General features: G+C 35.2%; 1 protein-coding gene across 1 annotated transcript in view; it reads left to right on the top strand.

Annotated features, from left to right (window-relative positions):
• Window positions 1-18,847, top strand: part of PPA2 (inorganic pyrophosphatase 2) — an 81,442-nt gene extending 62,595 nt beyond the window's left edge. The window contains exons 10-12 of the mRNA XM_072810138.1: window positions 1,963-2,032; window positions 17,167-17,203; window positions 18,636-18,847. Of these exons, the coding sequence (XP_072666239.1) occupies window positions 1,963-2,032; window positions 17,167-17,203; window positions 18,636-18,664 (136 nt within the window). The 3' untranslated portion in view covers window positions 18,665-18,847. The remainder of the gene's footprint in view (window positions 1-1,962; window positions 2,033-17,166; window positions 17,204-18,635) is intronic.
• The last annotated feature ends 3,042 nt before the right edge of the window (window positions 18,848-21,889 follow it).

Genomic DNA, 21,889 nt, shown 5'->3' with positions numbered 1-21,889 from the left:
ATGTCGATGAGGAAGTTGGCACTATTTTAAGCTAACAAAATGCTAGTATAAGAGCCTATTAGAGAAATAGTATATAAGAGGCTTTGTAATCTCTCATCTTTATATTGGTGTGTCTTGCAAGATTCTCTTAAGTCTATTTGTGTGTACCTTCCACTTCATTCTTGAAACAGCCATACTGATAATTTGTGCAAAGTGAGAATGGCAGAGCCTCTTGGCTTTCCTTGGTTCCATTGGTTACTTGTCAAGATATTTTACTGGAGATATTTAGAAGTTATTCAGAATTTTTAAAACTTAGTGTTGGCTTTAATATTGACTCTTTGTTGTAGGAGCAGAGGGTTACTTTAGAAATAGGTTATCAGATTTAACATAAAATACTGGATACCCAGTAAAATCTAAATTTCAGAGCAATACATCTTATTAACATAAGTGTCTCATGCAATATTTGAGATATACTTAACTAAAAAATATTTTGATCTTATTTGAAATTCAAATTTAATGTATTTTATCTGGCAGCACTATTCTAGAGAAGACTCTCCTATTCTCTTACCATAATTTTCCCAGAATTTCCAAGGTATGTTTTACTTTGGTTTAGTTATAACATTAAAAACATAGTGGAAAAAAAAAAAAAGATAGTGCATAGTATAGTTAGCATATACCATGCTTTCTTCAGAGGACTAGCACTTAAGACTTCACAGTGTTTAATTTTCTGCCTTGTTCTTTTAAAATCTAGTTTTCATATTCTTTAGGGAAACATCTGACTTTTAAGGCCTTACCTTTTTGAGTTTTTAGCTTGCATAGATATGAGCTGTTGAAAGAGAACACAAAATAGTCTTAAAGATAATGCCAACTTGCATCAAATTTTATTCATGCCAAGAATGAAAATAAATCCCACATTTTGAGTCTGGGATAGAAAGCAGAACAGCCACTTAACTGTAATTGCTATATATCCAATGTCTGATTACAGACAGATGTAATTACTAAGATAAATAACTAGATAAATCTTATTATCAGTATATCCCAAAATATTTCACAAAAGCCATTATGAAAATGCATTTGATAATATATATCTCTTAGGTCCACTTGGAGGGCGTGTGTGTGTGTGTATGTGTATGTGTGTATGTGTTTGTTTCATCTTCTCTAACGATTTGCTAATTACTTTTTCTTTGGTTTTGCCTCCCTTCTCTACTGCCTCTTTCTGTATCCATTTTAATGTAATTTCTTTGATGAAATTTTAAAAAATCATTCTTAATATATTTGAGAGGAATGATGCCTCTGCTTCATCCAGGAAGTAGGAAATACACAATGGGCAACATACTTGTGGAGATAGCTTGCCATTCTCCATTGTGTGGGAAGGCTTTGACCATGGAAGGGGCTCCTGTCTTAACGCCTCCCTGACCTTCCCTCCCCTTAAGAAAACTGAGTTTTAATGTTCATATGCTTTCCTCTCAAATATTAGGAAGGTCAGATAAGGTAAAAACCTCTGCCCGTATGTAATTAACATTCTAGTTGAGGAAATGGATAATAAATACACAGGTAAAATGTATACAGTTGACCCTGAACAATGCAGGGGGTTAAGAGTGCTGACTCTTAGCTTAGCCTTCCATACCTGAGAAAGAGATTTGTAGCATCTTTCACTGTCCAATTACTGTGTATCACCTCACTTAGACGAAAATTCTTCCTTATAGTCATTGTTCCAGGGGTCAAATTTAGTTTTGCTTTTCCTTACTAAAGGTGAAGTGTAGTTGTGGTGTATAGTCTTTTATATATTGGGAGATTATATAGATTTGCATATTATTATTTAAATTTTTAAAAAATTCTAGAATGTGCATTGCTGTGGAGCACTATATTAACTGGAATTCTACGTTCAATGTTGTAATATTTGGAGTTGGGTTTTGTTTTGTTTTGTTTTTTGTAATTGTTTCTTTTTTATCCCAATTAATAACATTGTCCTTTCCTTTCCAGCACAAATGTGCATATATGTGACAGCCCTTTCCATTGCACTCAAGAGGAAGCAAGATCAATAGTTGAACTGGTAAGGGGCAAATATTTAAAGCATCCTTTAATCTTACAAACGTCATGGGGAACTCTGGCAGAAATTCTGAAAAATCTAGCAATGAAATAATATCAAGTCTTTTGGGAAGCATAGTTTTAAAAAAAGATTAGAATCTATTTTTTTTTAAATCAGGGGATTTAAATAAAAAACTTGAGAATCTTTTAGTTGAATTTTTAAATTCTCTTTTCTAAAGTACATTAACCACATTGGGGCACCTGGATGGCTTAGTTGATGATTAAGTGTCAGCTCTTGACTTTGGCTCAGGTCATGATCTCTTAGTTGTGGCTCTGTGCTCAGCAGGCAATCTGCTTGAGATCTCTCTCTCTCTCTCTCTCCCTCCTTTTCTCCCTCCCTCCCTCTGCCTCTCTCCTTCTCTCAAATAAAAATTTTTAAAAAGGTAGATTAACCACTTAAATAATTCAATATGAAGCTCCTTTTCTTAATATCACTAATTTATTGTTTATATGCATTTTCTCTCCTTTACTGTCCTGTTGCCATGAGTGATCCAATACCAGTGTCTAAATTGTGATTGGCTGCTGGTACGGGTGCATTTTGGCTCAAGAAAAATGAAAGAAGACTATTTCTCCTTTTTTGTCCATTCAGTTGGGCTGTCTTGCAAGCTTTCCTTCTAGCTAACATGATATCCTTGGATTTTTACATATCTTAGTGATAAGGCTACCTGGAGGCAACAATCTATTAGGAAATTAATGCTTGATTTAGAGACCACTAAATAAGAAAATTCATATTCAGATAATCAGATACCATTGCTATATAGTGTGTTCAGGAGCCGTCTTAGGCTAGAAATCCCATTTATAAATTAATGTTTTTCTTTTTGATCTTTAATTATGAGATCAAAACTGGTGAATTTAGATCTTTACTTCAGGGACAGTAAAAATGTTTACTCACTATGGCTGTTTTCAGTTTTTTTCCCCACTGATACATCAGCTGTTTAATTAGTATCTCCTATAGTAAAATTCTAGGTACTGAGGATGCAGTATTAAAGAAAAGACAGGAAAAACCTCTGCCCGTATGTAATTAACATTCTCGTTGAGGAAATGGATAATAAATACACAGGTAAAATGTATACAGTTGACCATGAACAATGCAGGGGGTTAAGAGTGCTGACCCTTCTAAATAGTTGGAAATCTATGTATAACTTTTGAGTCCCCAAAAACTTAACTAGTAGCCTACTTTTGACCAGAAGTCTTACTGATAACATAAATAGTTGCTTAATGCGTTTTGTATGTTATATGAATTATATTTTGTTATTATAATAAACTAGAGAAAAGAAAATGTTACTAAGAAAATCATAAGGAGAATACATTTATGGTATTATACTGTAGTTATTTTTTAAAAATCCACATATAAATCGACTTGCACAATTCAAACCCCTATTATGTAATATATCTGAATACAAGAAGTGCTATTATGGAAAATGAGTAGGGCAGAGGGGATAAAGTGCCAGGAGTGGGATTAGAGAGGTGGTTACTAAAAAGGAAGTCAGGGGCAGCCTCACTAAGAGAAGACTGACATGAGTCAAGATTTGTAGAAGGTAAGATTATTAGCCAAGTGACCATCTGAAGGAAGAGCATCCCAGGCCACAATCCTAGAGGCCATGAGACAAGAGGATGCCTGACACATTCAAGAAATAACCCAAGAACCACAGTAATTGGTGGTATAAAGAGAGTCTAGAAGGGGATGGAAGGAGGTGAGATAGAAATGTTCAGATCTAGGGGTGGAAGTAGTGGCAAATTATTATAAAAGACCCTGTAAAACAGTATGTAAAAACTGTCTTAAGAAATTTGTTTCTTATTCTGAATGAGGTATGGAACCACTAGCTAGTTTTAAGCAGAGGATGAATATGAACTGACTTATATTCTGACAAGATCACTCGGGCTGCATTGGTGAAAACAGATAATAGGGAGGTAAGGGAAGATCAGAGAAGCCGTTATAGTAGGGCACAGTATCAGATTATTTTCTCCAAGTTTTTAATTTTGTATACATGTAGATTATATTATAAACTTAGTTCTTATCAATATTTGTTATTACTTCTTTAAGGTGAAAAATAAAAGGAAAACAAAAAATTTTATCTTTGTCGAAGTAGTCTTTCTCTCACTAATCTCAGATTAAGACTATTACGTTTAAGATTTATAAATAATAGATATAATACATTGTCTTAAAATTAGCTACAAGATTAAAGTTTCTATCTTATTTTAATAACTTAAAAATTAACTTAACTTAATTTTGAGTGATTAGTAGAACTGTTGGAGGAAACATACTTATGAATATATATTGACCAAAGCACAATTAAGTGGAATAGCATTGAGATAAAATCATAAATAGTCACCTGATAGTATGTACAGGTCAAGTAGGAAAAATACTGTCATAATCAAGAAGAGTAAAATAGAAGCCAACAATTTGACAAGTATTACTTGGAAGCATTTGAGAAATAAAATAGCTAAAGAAGTAATTTGTCATGGTCAGGTCTTAAGGATAGTGGATCTGAGGAATATAGAGAGAATGGAAATGATCAAAATAATTAAGTAATTTTGTTTATGAATGTAGATGTTTGAATTATTTACAACCAGAAAGGCAAGGCTATGTCAAAAGCAATGCTTGTGCAGATCTCAGCACACTAAGGATCCATAGAGGAAACGACCACTGCCCTGTTACTCTGGATGCCCAGGCCACAGCATGAGTCTCTGGCAACAGGAGTAACATTCTGTAATAGTTCAACCACAGGACCACACAATTACATGTTTGGGGATATTTTGTCAACTTTTTTTTTAACGTTTATAGCCAAAAATAGGGGACTTTTCCCCAATTCTTAAGGATGGTATAACTAGAAATTGGAACTTTATTTCCAGGAACAAGATAGGGAAGAGCAAGAGCATTTATAGGGAACAAAGAAAATTGTGTTTGTGTATGTATGTGCACAGATGTGATTTGTCTTTCAGTTCTAATATTAGTTGCTATTAATGACAATTTATTTGGCTACCGAGATTTAAGATGCTACCTTTAGGATCCATTACTGTAGGTAAATTTTTTTTGAAATTATTTTGAGTCATTGAAACAAAGTTTACAAGATTAATCTAATAGACATATAATTAGAAAATGCATAGTTTTTTCTAGTACATGTGGACACTTCCAAAAATTGAGTATTCTATTAGTCCATGAGGAGAGTTGCAAAAAAATGTCAGAGTTGATGTCATGTAGACAACATTCTCTGTGTATAGTATAATAAAGTTACTTATCAATTATGAAAATATTAAAAGAAAAAACCCAAATCCATATGTTTGGAAACTAAAAATACTTCTAAGTAAGTCATGCCTCAAAAAAAACAAATTCTAAGAAATCGTGAAATAACTTAAACTTGAATGACAACTGGGTTGCTATGTATCAAAACTTGTGTAATGTAGCAAAAAGTTTTTGAGAGCAGTAAAATGATATAGCAGAAATGAAAATTGAGAGGCCAAAGACTGGATTCAACAATGATTCTGTTCTTTTTCTTTTAACATAAGAAAGAAAATTACAAAAAGTAGGGCAAATTTATTTTTTTAGGGGGGGAGGGACAGAGGAAGGAGGGAGAGAGAGAATCTTAAGTAGGCTCTACACCCAGCATGGAGCCTGATGCAGCGTTCGATCTCATGACCCTGAGTGCATGACCTAAGCCGAAATCAAGAGTCAGACGCTTAACCAGCTGAGCCACTCACATCCCCCCACAGCAAATGTTTAATGAAAGAAAACAGATAATGGCACGGATCAGTTAAAAGCTGATTTTTAAAAAAAGAATTATAGACAAAGCTATTATAGGAAGGATGATGAAAGAGAAAGCACAAATAAAAATATCAAGAATTAAAGAAATAATTATGGACATAGGAAATATTTAAAAATAATCAGAAGGGAATACTAGGAGATGTTTTTGGCAATATCTTTCTAAATACAGATAAATTGACCATTTTGTTTAAAATATAAATTATCAATATTGAATCAAGAATAAGTAGAAAAATACAGCATAGGGAATTTAAAAAAAAAAAAAAGAAAACAAATATACGTAACTTATCCCGAAAATGGCCATTTCTCCCTAGTAATTAATGAAATCAGTTGATTTTTAATCAGAATCTTAATGGGGTCTTTAATTGAATTTGACAGGATGATTTAAAAAAATTTTTTTTTAAATTTTTATTTATTTATGATAGTCACACAGAGAGAGAGAGGCAGAGACACAGGCAGAGGGAGAAGCAGGCTCCATGCAACGGGAGCCTGATGTGGGATTCGATCCCAGGTCTCCAGGATCACGCCCTGGGCCAAAGGCAGGCGCCAAACCGCTGCGCCACCCAGGGATCCCGATTTTAAAATTTATGTGGAATAGTACAGGGCTGGGAATAACTTAGAAAGAATTGATAAATTTAAATGAAGTTTTAAAAACAAAGCTGTAAACAGTTACAAGATACCATAAAATGAGTTAAAACATAAACCATTGATTGGAAGAAGATATTTACATATAAATGACAAGATTTAACAATTTATTCAGATCAACAAGAAAAAGATAACCTAGTAGGAAAAAAATGGACAAACAATATAAATGGGACAGTTCACAAAAGAGGATACAGAAATGGCCAGTAAACGTGAAGATTTCCTGTATCTCACCAATGATTACTGAGATTAAATTAAGACACAATATATAATTTCATAGTCACCAGGTTTGCAAACATTTAGAAGTTTGATTTTCCAGGTGTTTTTAAGCAATTGAGGAAAGGACACCTCTCATACTTGTTGATACGTTTGATGGGAGTATAAATTGGTACAACTACTTTGAAGAGCAATTAAGTAATTGTAAGTAAAGTTGAAGGTACTTATAATGCACTACTCAGAAATTAACTCTCCTACATACACATTCTCAGAGACACTAATACGTGTGTTTATGTGAGCAGACATGGGAAAATTGGAAACTGAATAAAAGTCTATGGATAAGAGCTGGGTAAATAAACTAGTATATTTATATGGTGGAATACTATGCCACAGGCAAAATACGTAAATTAGAACTGTGTGGCTCTACATGGATAAAACCTGAAAGTGCAGTGTTGGGCAGAAAAAGCTTTTGCATCAAGACATAGTGTATAGTATGCAAAACACCCAAAGCAGTACCATATATTTTTAATGGATACAAATAGATAACGATATTCACATTTTAGAAACATAAATAAGAACAGTAAATACCAGCATTAGCATTGTGGTTAGATGTTACTTCTGAGAAGGGAAATAAATACGATTTTTATTTCTGATGAGTAGTGAGAAAAAGGCTTCAGTTGTAAAGTTTCTGAAATAACATGAACTCATTTACAAGTGGGGACACCTGGGTGGCTCAACGGTTGAGCATCTCCCTTTGGCCCAGGGTGTGATCCTGGAGTCCCGGGATCGAGTCCCGTATCAGGCTCCCTGCATGGAGCTTGCTTCTCCCTCAGCCTGTATCTCTGCCTCTCTCTCTATGTCTCTCATGAATAAATAAAGTCTAAAAAAAAAAAAAAGTGTAGGGTGTAAGCATGTGTCATAATTGTCTCTGCATTTTCTGCATGTTTGATGTATTCATAATTTTCAAAATTTGAATGAAGTTCTTTTGAAATGATCAATAAAATTGCTACATCTTTAGCCAGAATGATCAGAAAAGAAAAGATCGAAGACAAATTTCAACATCAGGAATGAGACCAGGGACCTCACTGCTGATTCTACAGTTACTAGGAGAACAATAGGAAAATATTGTGAAAAATTTATACCAGTAAATTTGACAACTTGGGTGAAATGGATAGCTTCCTTGAGATACATAAATTACCAGAGTTCACTGAAAAAGAAATAGGCATAAACAAATTAAAGTGTACTTAAAATCTTTCCATAAACACAATAGTTGGCCTACTTGGCTCCCATACTTTTAGTCAGCATTGTAGGCTCTAGCTAGTGCAATAAAAAGAAGGACACCCAGCTTATAAAGAAAAATGGCATGAATATCTATGTAGAATATTTAATAAAATCTACCAGAAAGCTACTAGAATAAGTGACTTTAACAAGTTTGTTGCAGCATATAAGATCAATATACAAAACACAATATACAAAAATTTTATTTTTATATGTTAGCAATAAACAGTTGGTAACTAAAATATATTATTTATAATGGCATCAAAAATATGAAACATACACTTAGGGATAAATCTGGAAAAAATATGTGAAGAACCTGTAAACTATAAAGCATTGCCAGCAAAAATCAGAGAACTGAATAGATGGAAAGACATGTTTATAGGTTGGAAGACTACATTATTATGATGTCAATTCTTCTCAAACTGATACATAGATTCAGTATAGTGTCAATCAAATTCTAATATACTTTTTTATAGAAATTAACAAATTCATGTATATAAATACCAGAGACCTAGAATAAACTAAACAACTTTATAAAGAAGAAAGTTGGAATAGTAACTTCCTGATTTCAGGACATTTATAAAACTACAATAATCATGAGCATTTAGTAATGCTGTAAAACTAGACAAATTAATGAAACCAAATCCAAAAATAGACCTGCATATATGTGGACAACTGATTTTTAAAATGATAATCTTTTCAACAAGTAGTACTTGAACAGTTGGTTATTCCATATGGTACCAAAGAAACCTCACTTCAATCCATACCTTGTGCTATATGTGATAATTGTCTAAAATGTGTCCGAGACCAAAATTTAAAACATAAAACTATAAACTTATTTTGATCTTGGGTTAGTTAGGCAAAGTTTTTTGGAAATGGGACTAAAAGCGTAACCTATTTTTAAAAATGATAGATTCAATTTCATCAAAATTCAAATTTTCTGTTCTGAAAAAAAAAAACACTCTTAAGAGAATGAAAAGAAGCCACATACTGTGAAAAAATATTTGAAAATCAGATTCTTGATAAAGGGACTTGTTTTAGAATATATAAAGAACTCTCACAATTCATTAATTAAATAAAACATCCCCTCACCCCCAGAGTATATGTGCAAAGAATGTTCACTTTGCCAAAGAAGACATACTGAAAACACATGAGATGATGCTTAACTTGACTAGTCATTAAGGAAATATGAATTAAAAAAACACAATAACATGCTTATGCACACTTTTTAGCTAAAAATTTAAAAGATTGGCCATTCCAGTTGTTGGCAAGCATGTGGAGGAACTGGACATCCACGGCCTGCTGGTTGTAATGAAAAATGATCCAACCACTGTAGTAAACCATTTGGAATTTTCTTGAGAAGTTAAAACATATACCTACCAAATGATCGAGCCATTCTACTTTTAGGTATTTACCCAAGAGAAATGAGAATATATGTACATACAAAGACTTATGCACAAATGTTTATATCAGCTTTCTTTATAATAGACAAAAAGTGAAAACAACCCAAAAGTCCATCAACAGATGAATGGATAGATAAATTGTGGTATATTCGGATAGATAAATTGTGGTATATTCGGTTAGCAGTGGGAATACTGCTCAGCAACAAAAAGTGAATATTTGATAACTGCTATGTAACATAGCTGAATTTAAAAAAAATTCTATTGAGTGAAAAAAGGCAGATATATACCTATTATATCGCCTATATAAAATTTTAGGAAATGCACATGCTTATTTAGAGTGACACAGAACATCATTGGTTGGGGAGTTTGGGAGAGAGCCAGGAAGGAAAGATTTCACAATGTCTTGTACAAGAACAGGGAAATTGGGGATAGTGGTATGTTTATTATGTTGATTGTGATAATGACTTTATGAGTGTGTATATATCTCACAACTTACTAAACTATACTAAAAATACTGTATGCACCATTTATTTTAGTCAGTGTTAGTCCAGTGGAGTTCTTTATGGGGAAAAAAAGGGTGGGGGGGGCGGTTCTGGAGTTAGACTAAGTCCAAATCCCAGGTCTTTTATTCATACCTTAGGGCAAATTATTTAACTTATTTATGCCTAGTTTCTTTATTTATAAAATGGAACTAATAACAGATTCCTTATAAGAGTTATTGTAGAGAATTGAATGAGATAATCCATGTAAAATGTGGAGCAGCTAGAAAGTATTCATAAATGTTGGGTTTTATTTTCACTATTGGCATTGATGTTGAATTAAATTGACCACAGAGAGAAAAGTCCCTTCTATTCCAGCTTCTTGAATACTTCCAGTGATGAAGATGTCACTGCTTCATGAGATAGCCCATCCCATTGTTGGATATTGGAAAAGTCATTGTGATAATTTAAATTTTCCAATGAGAATTAGTCCAATATTCAGAGACTTACACAGTAAAAAGGGAAAGGGAAAAAAGAAAAAGTTAGTTTCCACAACATAGCAACTTATTCTAAAACTTAACCACTTTTCCCATCTGGGATTTTTTTCCCCAGAATTTTCCCACATGCTTCTATTTAAGCACTTTCCTTGTATTCTGCTCTCTGAGGAAATGGAAAACCTCTAGGCATCATGTGAAGTTGGGGAAAGTTTGAATTAGGTAATTTGTAAGGTTTTTTAGTATTTGGTGACTGTAGTCATTTTACTGGGGGAAAGAAAGGAATTGAACTTTGTAAGGTTGCACACACAAACTCAGTGCATATAGGATGGAGAAAGAACCACACTCATTGCTAAAGAAATTCTCAGACCCTCACAGCCTGGTAGCCACAGGGATTAAAATTCTAGAACCTGGGATTCAGGGCAAGGAGAATAAGTAAGCACACTCCTGCTCAGTTGCAGGGCCCAATCTCCTGATACAGTGAACCTTTAACTCACAGGAGTTAAAGAAACTAGAAACTTCTGGAACTGGGAGGAGAGAGTACCTCCCAGTGAAGTCTCAGCAGTCACAGTCTGACTTTGTTTTTGCCTTCATTTGGCCAGTTTTCCCCTAAAAGCAGTCTCGGGAAAACCTGGAGTGCACAAAACTCAGAGATGGCCGTGATGACGGTTCATGGATGCTAAATGAGTAGTGCTTTGAAGGAGAAGAGCAAGGGGGAAATTTCTACTTTAATTAAAAATGTGCTGATTACCTTTGGTAGACTTTATTTCTTTAGTGAAGCAGTAATATCCGTAGCATTGTGTGAAATTTGGGATGATGATTTTCTATTCGATGTCAGGACTTCTTGGCTGAATGTTAAAGAGCACCTGCACTAGAATCAGATCTTGATTTATCAAGAAAAGACATTATTTTTAAAGTTTTTAATAATGAATTGCTGTAAAGATATTCCTTTTTGGCTTCTTAAAAGCTAACTGCATCACTATTCAAAGGTGGACAAAACAAATGAAAATAAAATCATTTTGTCTGATTCTAGCCAATTATATACATTATTAAAAGGAAGAGGAAGTAGATTAAACTTAACTTAAAATACTTCTACATCCTGTCTATGGATAACTAAGAATTGGTCATATTTAGCTGGATTTCTAAAGCAAAAATCAGAAAAGAAATGTAAAAGTAAAATTAATGTACAGCAACTACCTTATGAACTATAGAAATACAATGCAGGAGGAGAATATTCAAGATAACTTAATTCAACTACAACCCTGCTATACCTGAATGAAAAACCAGGAACTTCTTTCCCTTTAATTGTGAACCCTTAAAATAAAGTGAAAGAATATAAATTCTCATGTAGTAAAAGCACAATTTTATATTGTTTCAATGTATCATGTTAATTAAGTTGAACAAATGTAAACTGCAAGTGAAGATGCTTGTAGGGACCTGGTGGGGTTGAGGGAGAGATACTAAGTATAGAGTGATTGTATTAATGGTTCATATCAACTTAAAATACTGTTTAATCATAAATAGGGACAGAGGCTAGAGTAAGCTTTCTTGAGTGGATAAAAGAAAGAGGAATACTTTGGTAATACAAACTCTAGATTAGTTTGAAAGAAATCAAAGATATGAATATTCATGAGAAGTATTTTTGGAGTGGGAAAAGGAGAGAAGATAGCATTTTTAGAATAAGGGTATAAAGTAATACTGTTCTGTGGAGAATTTATATTAAATGATTAGAGTGCCCACATTTTTCCAAGTAACTGAAAATCCTTTCTTTGTTTCTTACCCTGAAAATGTCATGATGGTGACTTTTGACAGTGAGAGTTGGGATTGGGTCACTTTTAGGTGCTGCTCTGTGCTTCTCTTAGTTCTTTCACTTTATTTAAACAGCTGTGGTTTGTTGTTCCATTTAAGACTCAGGAAGCCATTGCCTCTAGGTGAAGAACAGATGTGTATCATGAACCCCTTGTTTTCGAATGTAAATGTTTGTCTCTCTTTTGGCATATGTTAATATGGAAAAATGTAGAAAAATAAAATGACCCCCAGACTTTAAGTGTTCTTATCTCTGAGTGTTAGACTTATTGTTGATGTTTGTTTTCTTTTATATAAGGCATTGTAGATACTGAATATATTCTACTAACCAAGAAATATATTTTAAGATTGAAGAAATAAGGGGGTCCCTGGCTGTTTCAGTTGGTAGAGCACATGAGTTTTGATCTTGGAGTTGTGAGTTCAAGCCTCAGATTGGGTGTGGAGATTACTGAAAAATAATCTTTAAAAAAAAGAATGAAGAAATAACATTCTGGAAATTATCTTTTAAATAAGATGTAATGATAAATGTTTTGGCTAGAGTAGTTTGTCCATTTCTGTCCTGTAGTATTTTTTGGTTAATGGGAAGTTGCTCAGTTATTCTATTTTGTACAGGCCTACCTCATTTTATTGCTGTTCACTTTATTGTGCTTCACAGATACGCATTGTATACATGTTGAGGTTTGTGGTAACGGTGTATTAAGCAAGTCTATTGGCTTTGTGCCACTTTTCTAAAAGCATTTGCTCACTTTGTCACATTTTGGTAATTCTCATAATATTTCAGACTTTGATTATTATCATTATATTTGTAATGGTGATCTGTATCAGGGAGCTTTGATGTTGCTCTTGTAATTGCTTTGGGGTGTCACAAGCCACACTCATAATATTGTGAACTTAATGGATAAATGTTGTGTGTATCCTGACTGTTCAGTCTGGCTGTTCCCCCATCTAACCCAAAGAGAGGCTTTCCTATTGTCCAAGATAATACAATATTGAAATTAGGCCAATAAATAATCCTATAATTGCCTCTAAGTATTGAAGTGGAAGGAAGAGTCCCACGTCCTTCCATCCTTTTTGATATAAATATCAAAAGCTAAAACCAACTAAGGGGAAGGCACATGTCGAAAGCTGAGGCAGGCCGAAAGCCAGGTCTCTTCCTACAATTAGCCAAATTGTGAATGCAAAGGAAGAGTTCTTGACTACTCTAGTGAACACCCACGTGATGAGAAAGTAAAACAGCCTTATTGACGATATGGAGAAAGTTTGAATTCTCTGGACAGAAAATCAAACCAGCCACAACATTCCCTTAAGTCAACGTCTAATCTAGAGCAAGGTCCTAACTTTTCTCAATTCTGTGAAGGCTCAGAGAGGTGAGGAAGAAAAGAGAGGTGCAGAAAAACATTTGGAAGCTAGCAGAGATTGGTTCATGAGGTTTTAGGAAAGAAGCTATCTCCTTAACACGAAAGTTCAAGGTGAAACAGCAAGTGCTGATACAGAAACTGCCACAAATTACCAGAAAGTCCAGCTAAGATAATTAGAGTGGCTACACTAAACAATATATTTTAGTGTAGATGAAAAAGTCCTTCTATTGGAAGAAGATGCCATCTACAGCCTTCCTAGCCAGAGGAGAAGTTAGTGCCTGGCTTCCAAAGTGTCAAAGGACAGGCTGACTTGTTATGTTAGGGGCTAATGCAGCTGGTGACTTCATTGCCATCCCACAGATCCTCAGACCTTAAGAATTATGCTAAATCTACTTTGTGCTCTATAAGTGAAACAACAAAGCACATCTATTTACAGCACAGTTTACTGAATATTTTAAGCCTACAGTTGAGACTGACTGCTTAGAAAAAAAAGATTCTTTTCAAGATATTATTACTCATTGATAGTGCATCTGGTCACCCAAGACAGCTGATGGTTATGTACAGTGAGGTTCATATTGTTTTCATGCCTGCTAAAACAGCATGCATTCTGCAGCCCATACATAGATCAAAGGAGTAATTTTGACTTTAAAGTCTTACTACTTAACTACATTTCATGAGGCTGTAGCTGCCATAGATAAGTGATTCCTCTTGGATCTGGGCAAAGTAAATTGAAAACCTTCTAGAAAGGATTTCACCATTCTAGACATTTCGTGACTCATAGGAAGAGGTCAAAATATCAACATGAACAAGAGCTTAGAAGAACTTGACCCCAACCTTCATGGATGACTTTGAGGGGTTCAAGATTTCAGTGCAAGAGGTAGCTGCAGATGTGGAAATAGCAAGAGAACTAGAATTAGAAGATGAGTTTGAAGATGTGACTGAATTACTGAAATCTCATGGTAAAAGCTGAATGGATGAGGAGTTGCTTCTTACAGATGAGCAAAGAAATTGTTTTCTCGAGATGGAATTTGTTCCTGGTGAAGGTTCTGTAAAGATTGTTGAAATGACAGCAAAGGATTTAGAATATTACATAAATTCAGTTGCTGAAGTAGTGGCAGGATTTGAGAGTACTGATTCCAGTTTTGAAACAAGTTCTACTGCAGGTAAAATGCTATTAAACAGCATCACATGCTGCAGAGAAGTTATTCATGAAAGGAGGAATCAATTGGTATGGCAAATTTCATTGTTGTCTTATTTTAAGAAATTGCTAAGCCACCCAAACCCACGGAACCACCATCCTGATCAGTCAGCAGCCATTGATTGACATCAAGGCAAGACCCTCCACTGGCAAAAAGATTGTAACTCACTGAAAGCTCAGGTGACAGTGTTTTTTAGTAATATTTTTAAATTAAGGTATACACAGTATTATTTTAGACATAATGCTATTGCACATTTAGTAGACTTTAGTATATACATAACCTTTACTAGGAAATCAAAAATTCATTTGACTCACTTTATTGCAATATTTGCATTATTACAGTGGCAGAACCAAACTCGCAGTATCTATGATGTATGCCTATATACCATACATTTCCTTCCTCCGAAATGTTTGACAGCTCCAGCAAGAAGCAGCTGCTTATTTTAAACAGGAAATCTAAACAGCTAACTTTCCGACAAACTTTGTGATAGATGTCCTGCACAATTGAAAGAGCATACCAATTTCAGAGAATAAACAAGTTACTGTCTTGCCTGTGTAGTAAAACAGAACCATCAAATCCCAAGGCCTACTTGCAATGAGTATAATCTTTATATTGTGGTGTTATTTTTACACCCAGATTTATGTAAGTTCTATCATCCTGAGAACCAACCATCATGAAGTATTTTCTCTGTGCTAGGAAGCTAAATAGAATTTTTCTTGTTTTTATGAAGTACTTGGAAATCTCAAGGATGTTTTACTTATAATTTATACAGATGTTTTATTTACATTGTTACATAATTTTTATGACAGAACATAAACTATATTTGATTAGCCTTTTTCTTAAACAGTAGAAGGAAAAATAACTTTAAGCTAGTTATGATTTAGAGGAATGTATTAGGGTTCTCCAAAGAAATAAGAAGAAGATGTATCGATAAATGAAGAAAGTGATTGTGGAGGTTTAGCAAGCCCAGAATCTGCTGAGTGGGTCAGCAAGCTACAGACAGAGGGGAGCCAGTGATGTAGATGAAGTCCAAAGGTATTTTGCTGGGAAAATTTACTCTTGCTTAGGGAGGCTGGTCTTTGTTCTAATCATACCTTCAACTGATTAGTTGAGGCCCACCCACACTATGGAGAGCAGTCTGCTTTACTGAGAGTTTACCAATTTAAATGTTAATCTCAGCTAAAAACACTCTCCAATTTGACATTAACTATCACAGGGACTATCTTAATGTTGCTGAAATTTAAGTTTTTCTTCCTGCTGACTTGTTTCGTACTGCCTTAGACCTAAGCAAGGAGAGCCCTACTATGCTTTGGCCTTCATCATCCAGTTACATCCCTCCCCACAAGGCAAGACCAAGGGATCAAAGTTGTGCATTCACCAGAAACCAAGCCTCCCATTCCAAACCATCCTCTGGCTACTCAAAATCCTGGAATCTTTTGCCCAGATACCTATACGCCTGTTTGGGGAGAGGGTGCTTGCTGTTAATTCTCCAGGGACCATTGGGTGGCTCTTTGGGGGCAGGAAGTATACAGATGTTGGGCTGAATTTTTGCCCTTGTGCAAGTGAGGCTCTCAATACAGACAGGAGCCTGGGATGGAATAGAAGTAGGGCCCGATGAGGACCATGTGCCTCTTTTCCTTACTCTTCTGTATTCGGGCAGTCTCTGACGTGTCTAGAATGCTAGAGGAAGGATTCCAAGTCATTAGAAAAGGCCATTTATCAAGATAGGATGGAGTATACTCCACAAAGTATAATGAGCTCCACTTCATTATCCCGAGGGAAGAAAAAGTTATGATTGGAAAAGGACGTGGCCTGTTCCATTTCTCGACTTGGGTGATGATTACATAGAGGCTTATTCTTGGGCTTTCTACATTCCTTTCCATGGATGAGGGATCTCTCAATAAAATGTTTAAAAAAAAAAAAAAGCTAAAAAATGTATTGTTCTTAATTAGGAAAAAAAAAATCTGATATCTCAGAAAAGCCTTTCTTTTGAACTTATTTACCACAGATTATACTACATCTGTTCTAAAAAATCTTGGCTCAGTGATGAAAATAAACAGGAAAATTAATGTACATGCTCTAGAAGACAGCTAAATACATTATATAATATGTATGTACATGCATATCTATCAATGTGTGTATGTTGGATTTTTGTCCTCTCTTCCTCAGCCAGAGAAAGAAAACCATTCTCTCTCCTCTTTGCATTCTCAGTAGTTCCTGTGGGTTAATGAGAAAAGTATTTTCAAGCATGTTTTTTTTTAATTTGACTGTAAAGTCTGTGGTTTGTTTATCCGAAAGAAGCAGCAATGATAATTTAAGGCAAAGAAGAGTACTTAACTTTTTTCAGCTTGGAGAACCATTGTGTATAAAGTTTGTTTTATAATTTCATGAAAAAAACACCGTGGATATGCTTTCCACATCTAAATATTCATAACAAAGACTTTTCTCTGCTTTTATCTTTCAGGTGTCATCTTCACCGAATCAAGAAAGTAATACAGAAGGTATGGTATATTTTGGTTCCTGAGGAACTAGATGTACAAATTTGTTTATAGTGGTAGAAATCAGAAAAAGTACAATAGATTAATTTAAAGGTGGTATAAATCAAGCAAAATGCTTCTTAAAAATGCATGTTCAAATTTTCAGATGAAACTAGTTATTTCCTAATTTCAGAAAAAGAGAAGGAGCACATATGTATTACTTTTAGGCTAGAAAATAGTTTAATTATGTTAGTAACTTTTTTGACATACTGAGAGGTTTCAGGTACTTCTGATAAATTTAAAGAGACTCAAGATATCTGAATTTGGGAGATTTTCTTTATTAGCTCATTGTTTTCATGAATCGCTCACTTTTTTTTTAAGATCTTATTTGTTTGACAGAGAGAGAGCACACAAATAGGCAGAGCAGCAGGGAGAGGGAGAAAGTAGGCTCCTCACTGAGCAGAGAGCCTGACATGAGGTTCCATCCCAGGGCTCTGGGATCACCTGAGGCAATGGCAGGTGCTTAACTGCCTGAGCCACCCAGGAACCCCTGAATCACTCATTTTAAGTAAATATCTTAAAATAAAAATTTATAGTAGGATTGAAAATACTGTATTTCTTGTTACCATTATTTGAAGCCATTTTGAGAAACAAGTAAAAATGTGTATTAAAATTTTCAAAATATAAGCATAAGTGCATTTCTTTTTTTTTTTTTAATTTATTTATGATAGTCACAGAGAGAGAGAGAGAGAGAGGCAGAGACACAGGCAGAGGGAGAAGCAGGCTCCATGCACCGGGAGCCCGATGTGGGATTCGATCCCAGGTCTCCAGGATCGCGCCCTGGGCCAAAGGCAGGCGCCAAACCGCTGCGCCACCCAGGGATCCCGCATAAGTGCATTTCATTGATCTTTCAAACTTTGCAAACTTTTTGGCCCTTTGTAAATTTAATATAAAATATAAGAAGAGCATTCGAGTCTCAAAATTGGGGGAAAAATGAGAACTATTTACTGTGTCAAGTTCTACAATGTTTAGAAAAAAGCAGATCTGTAGACATTTCATGGGAAAGCAAACTATATTCCTTATATGGGAAACTAACAAATTGTTTCTTTGCAATACTATCCCATTTTGGATATTTGACAGGCAGTCAAATTTTACAGTGCAAGGTTTTCCTAGACTAACTTCTATGTTATTCTAAAATGATCCAGAAAGACGTAGGGAATAAAATGGGAAGGCTCTGGAATGTTTGGCACAGTTTTATATAAGGCTTTAGCCAAGTAAGAGAACTTAGGACAAGAGTTTAAAGGGGAGTTGCTTGAAATAGGGAAAAGTGTCGGACCAAGCTTATGATTGTTTTTATCTGCCTAAGTACTTCCTCAAGGTCTAAATCAAATTTGTCTTTCCTCCTTCCCTTGCTCTCTACCCCTTCCCTGACATCCTCTTTCCCATTCAAACACAGATCAAGTGTGGCACTTCCTTGGCAAGTGATGGAACATTTGAAGTTTGGCTATCAAGACTCCCATCTCCAAGGTCTCCACGACTCCCTTTCCTCCAAGTGCTAACAACAGGCAGATCTATGAGGATTTACTGATTTCCTGTTGAAACCTCATTGTTTTTCCAGCCTTTTTTGAGATACACAATATGTAAATAAAGACCGATATTTTAAAATTATTTGCATATTTATTGATATGAAAAGATTTTGTTTAATATCATAACAGAAATTTAGAAGCATTGAGTTTTGACCAGTTCTAATTTCTATGGCTGAAGGAACCCATCAATATTATTAGTTTTTATTTCTATAGGTTAATGTAGAAATTACAAATTTAGTAAGTTAGTTTTTTGTAGATTTTATTCTCATTTTCATACCATTTTGTCTTTTTTTCAAGTTGCTGATGAAAACTTTCTTTAGCCAGACTCTGTCCTCTTATTAGTCTTGTGTAAATGTGTTTACATTTATTAAGGTTCTTTCCTAGAATTTATTATTTTAGAGGGCCTAAACTCTCTGATTCTCATTTGGTCCCCTTTGTCTCAGTTCTCCTCTCTGGCGATGATGCCCCAGTCTCCATAAGAAGCCCAGGTCTCTCACCTGGGGTCTGTCTCTTGGACATCTCTTTAAATATCTGCAACCCCTCTGGTCCAGAACTGAACTCTCTTATCCTCCCTCATTCTTCAGCAGTGGGATGAACATCTCCTAGGCCCAACTCAAACCCTTGAAATCCTATTGAACCTCCTTCAGCTGTCTTCATTTGTGAAGATCATCTAAATGTTTCTTGGCTCTCTCCACTGCTTTACACCCACCATGTGCTGGTTTCCCCCTTTATTTCACTTGGATCCTTACAGCAGCCTCCTAGCTCTTCTCCATGCCTCCCTGACCCAGCCCTCTGCCTCATTCCCATTGCTGCAGCTCTATTTCATGCCTTCTTGTCTCCTAAATAAGTTGTTCTGTCTCTGGCTATTCTTCCTTTCATAACGTCCTCCACGTTTCCAGTTATTCCTAAAGCAAAGGTCTTGCCTTGTTACATTTTTCTCAGAATGCCTTCAATGGCTTTCCATGTTTTGGAGAATACAAATCAGACCCTCTAATTTCCTCAGGTGCCCCACCCTCCAGCCATGCCATGCAACTCACCCCTCTCCAAGCAAACTGTGTATGTTCACACTCCCCTTACTGTATTTCTCTTGCCAATCCTGTTCAGGTATTTTTCTCCCCTTTTCTCTTTGTAATACCATTATTAGCATGTTCTATTTGCATAATATGTTTGTTTTTTTTTTATTTTTTGCGTAATATGTTTTGAAGTTAAAAAGTACTGTTACAATAGCTACCATTTCTTCAGCATCTATTGTGTAGTAGGTGCTGTTTTCGATGTCCTGCATGCATATCCCCTAGAAGGTTGAGATTGCCCACTTCGTATTGACGTTCTGAGAAGTTCTGTAATTTGCCTAAGGTCACACAAAAGTTTCAGAGCCAGAATTAGAACTCTTGACAGTATGGCTCTGAATCCTGTGTTTTTCTACCCAGCTACATGTGCTTTTTCCCCACATAAAGCCGCCTTATGATGTACGAAAAGCTCAGAGTTTTATAGAGTTTAGGCCTGTTTTACAGATGGGGAAACAGGCACAGAGTTTAAGTGATTAGCCCAAGTGACATGGTAATGTTCACTTGAGATGTCTTTGAGAATGTGTAAACTGGACAGCCCCGGTGGCCCAGCGGTTTGGCGCCGCCTTCAGCCCGGGCTGTGATCCTGGAGACCTGGGATCGAGTCCCACATCAGGCTCCCTGCATGGAGCCTGCTTCTCCCTCTGCCTGTGTCTCTGCCTGTCTCTCTCTCTCTCTCTCCCTCTCTCTCTCTCTCTCTGTGTCTGTCATGAATAAATAAATAAAATCTTAAAAAAAAAAAAAAAGAATGTGTAAACTTCTTTGGAGGACATCTAAGAATGTGAGGAGAGAATCTGTTTTTTATTTTATTTATTGATCTATTGATTTTTTTTTATGTTGTGAAAATAACGAAACAAAATCAGGAACAACTATTATTGCAGTAGCTGTGAACAATAATCTGAATTATCAAAGGACAAATAAATGGGCTTGTGACATGTAGTGTTTTAATCTCCTGAGAATTGGAAGAGAGAGGCCATGTCTGGTAGGGCAACTCAACACGTTTGACGACTCTTCTTCTAGAAGTCAGTAGTACTTAGCTGCTACCTAGTGAGCCTTCCTCACTATAGTACAGTTAATCAAAATTGTCATAGTATATGGCATAGTATATGGTTTTACATAGTTATAATCTTAATATATAATCTTGAATTTTAATTTTTCTCTTACAGGCATCTTTCTACATTGCTACATGGCCATCATTATAATAGTTATATTTAATTGAATGGCTATTTCATGATCATTTTATAGTGTCTTCCAGACTAGCCTGATTTCTGCCAGCCCTTTCCCAGGGAACAATTAAATTGAATAGATTTTATACTATGTAGTTATAAAGGAAAACTCCTAGGGAAAAAAAAAAAAGAATAAATCAATGTTAAAATTGCCTGCAACAAATCAGGAAACCAAAAGTGACCCGTGGATGGATTTAAGTAACACCCACAGCCAATACCTGTGGATGTGAAAAATCAAAGGGGTAGACTATCAATGATTCACTTTTCTCAAACTTGCTGTTATAAATGTCTGAAACTTTTATGAGGTTTTATTTTTCACATACAGAATCATTTCATACATGTGCATTTAATTTCACTCTATTTTTGTGCAGGAGTGCATTGAATTTCATAAAATCCATTTTTCCATCAAGGACTACATGTATTTTGAGTAGTTTGTGTACTCATTAATAGCAGCATTTGATGATTTATTCCGAGAAAAGACATCATTGCATTGTCATAGATAAAGATATGTCTTGTGACTGCTCATTTATCTTTATTACTTATTATTACTATTTTATTATAGAGTGGATCACATCTATAAATTCTGGGTAGTGTCTTTCTTTCATCCTCCTTGTACATTTTGTCCCCATGTATATCAAGGTTCACCCGTGGGGTCTTTGAAACCCCAGCTTCAGAATCACTTACAAAGCTTCTTAAAAGTCTTTGAGCTTTCCCTAAAAATCTGTTAAATCAGAATTTTGGAGGCAGGGGTCCCAAACATGTTTTCCTCTCATCCCCATTAAAGTTTTAAACCCACTGATTTAAATAATCAAGGAATAGATCATACTGGGAATT

Source organism: Canis lupus, chromosome 33, assembly GCF_048164855.1.
Source record: "Canis lupus baileyi chromosome 33, mCanLup2.hap1, whole genome shotgun sequence".
NCBI lineage: Eukaryota > Metazoa > Chordata > Mammalia > Carnivora > Canidae > Canis > Canis lupus.
This window is presented reverse-complemented; position numbering and strand designations above follow the sequence as displayed.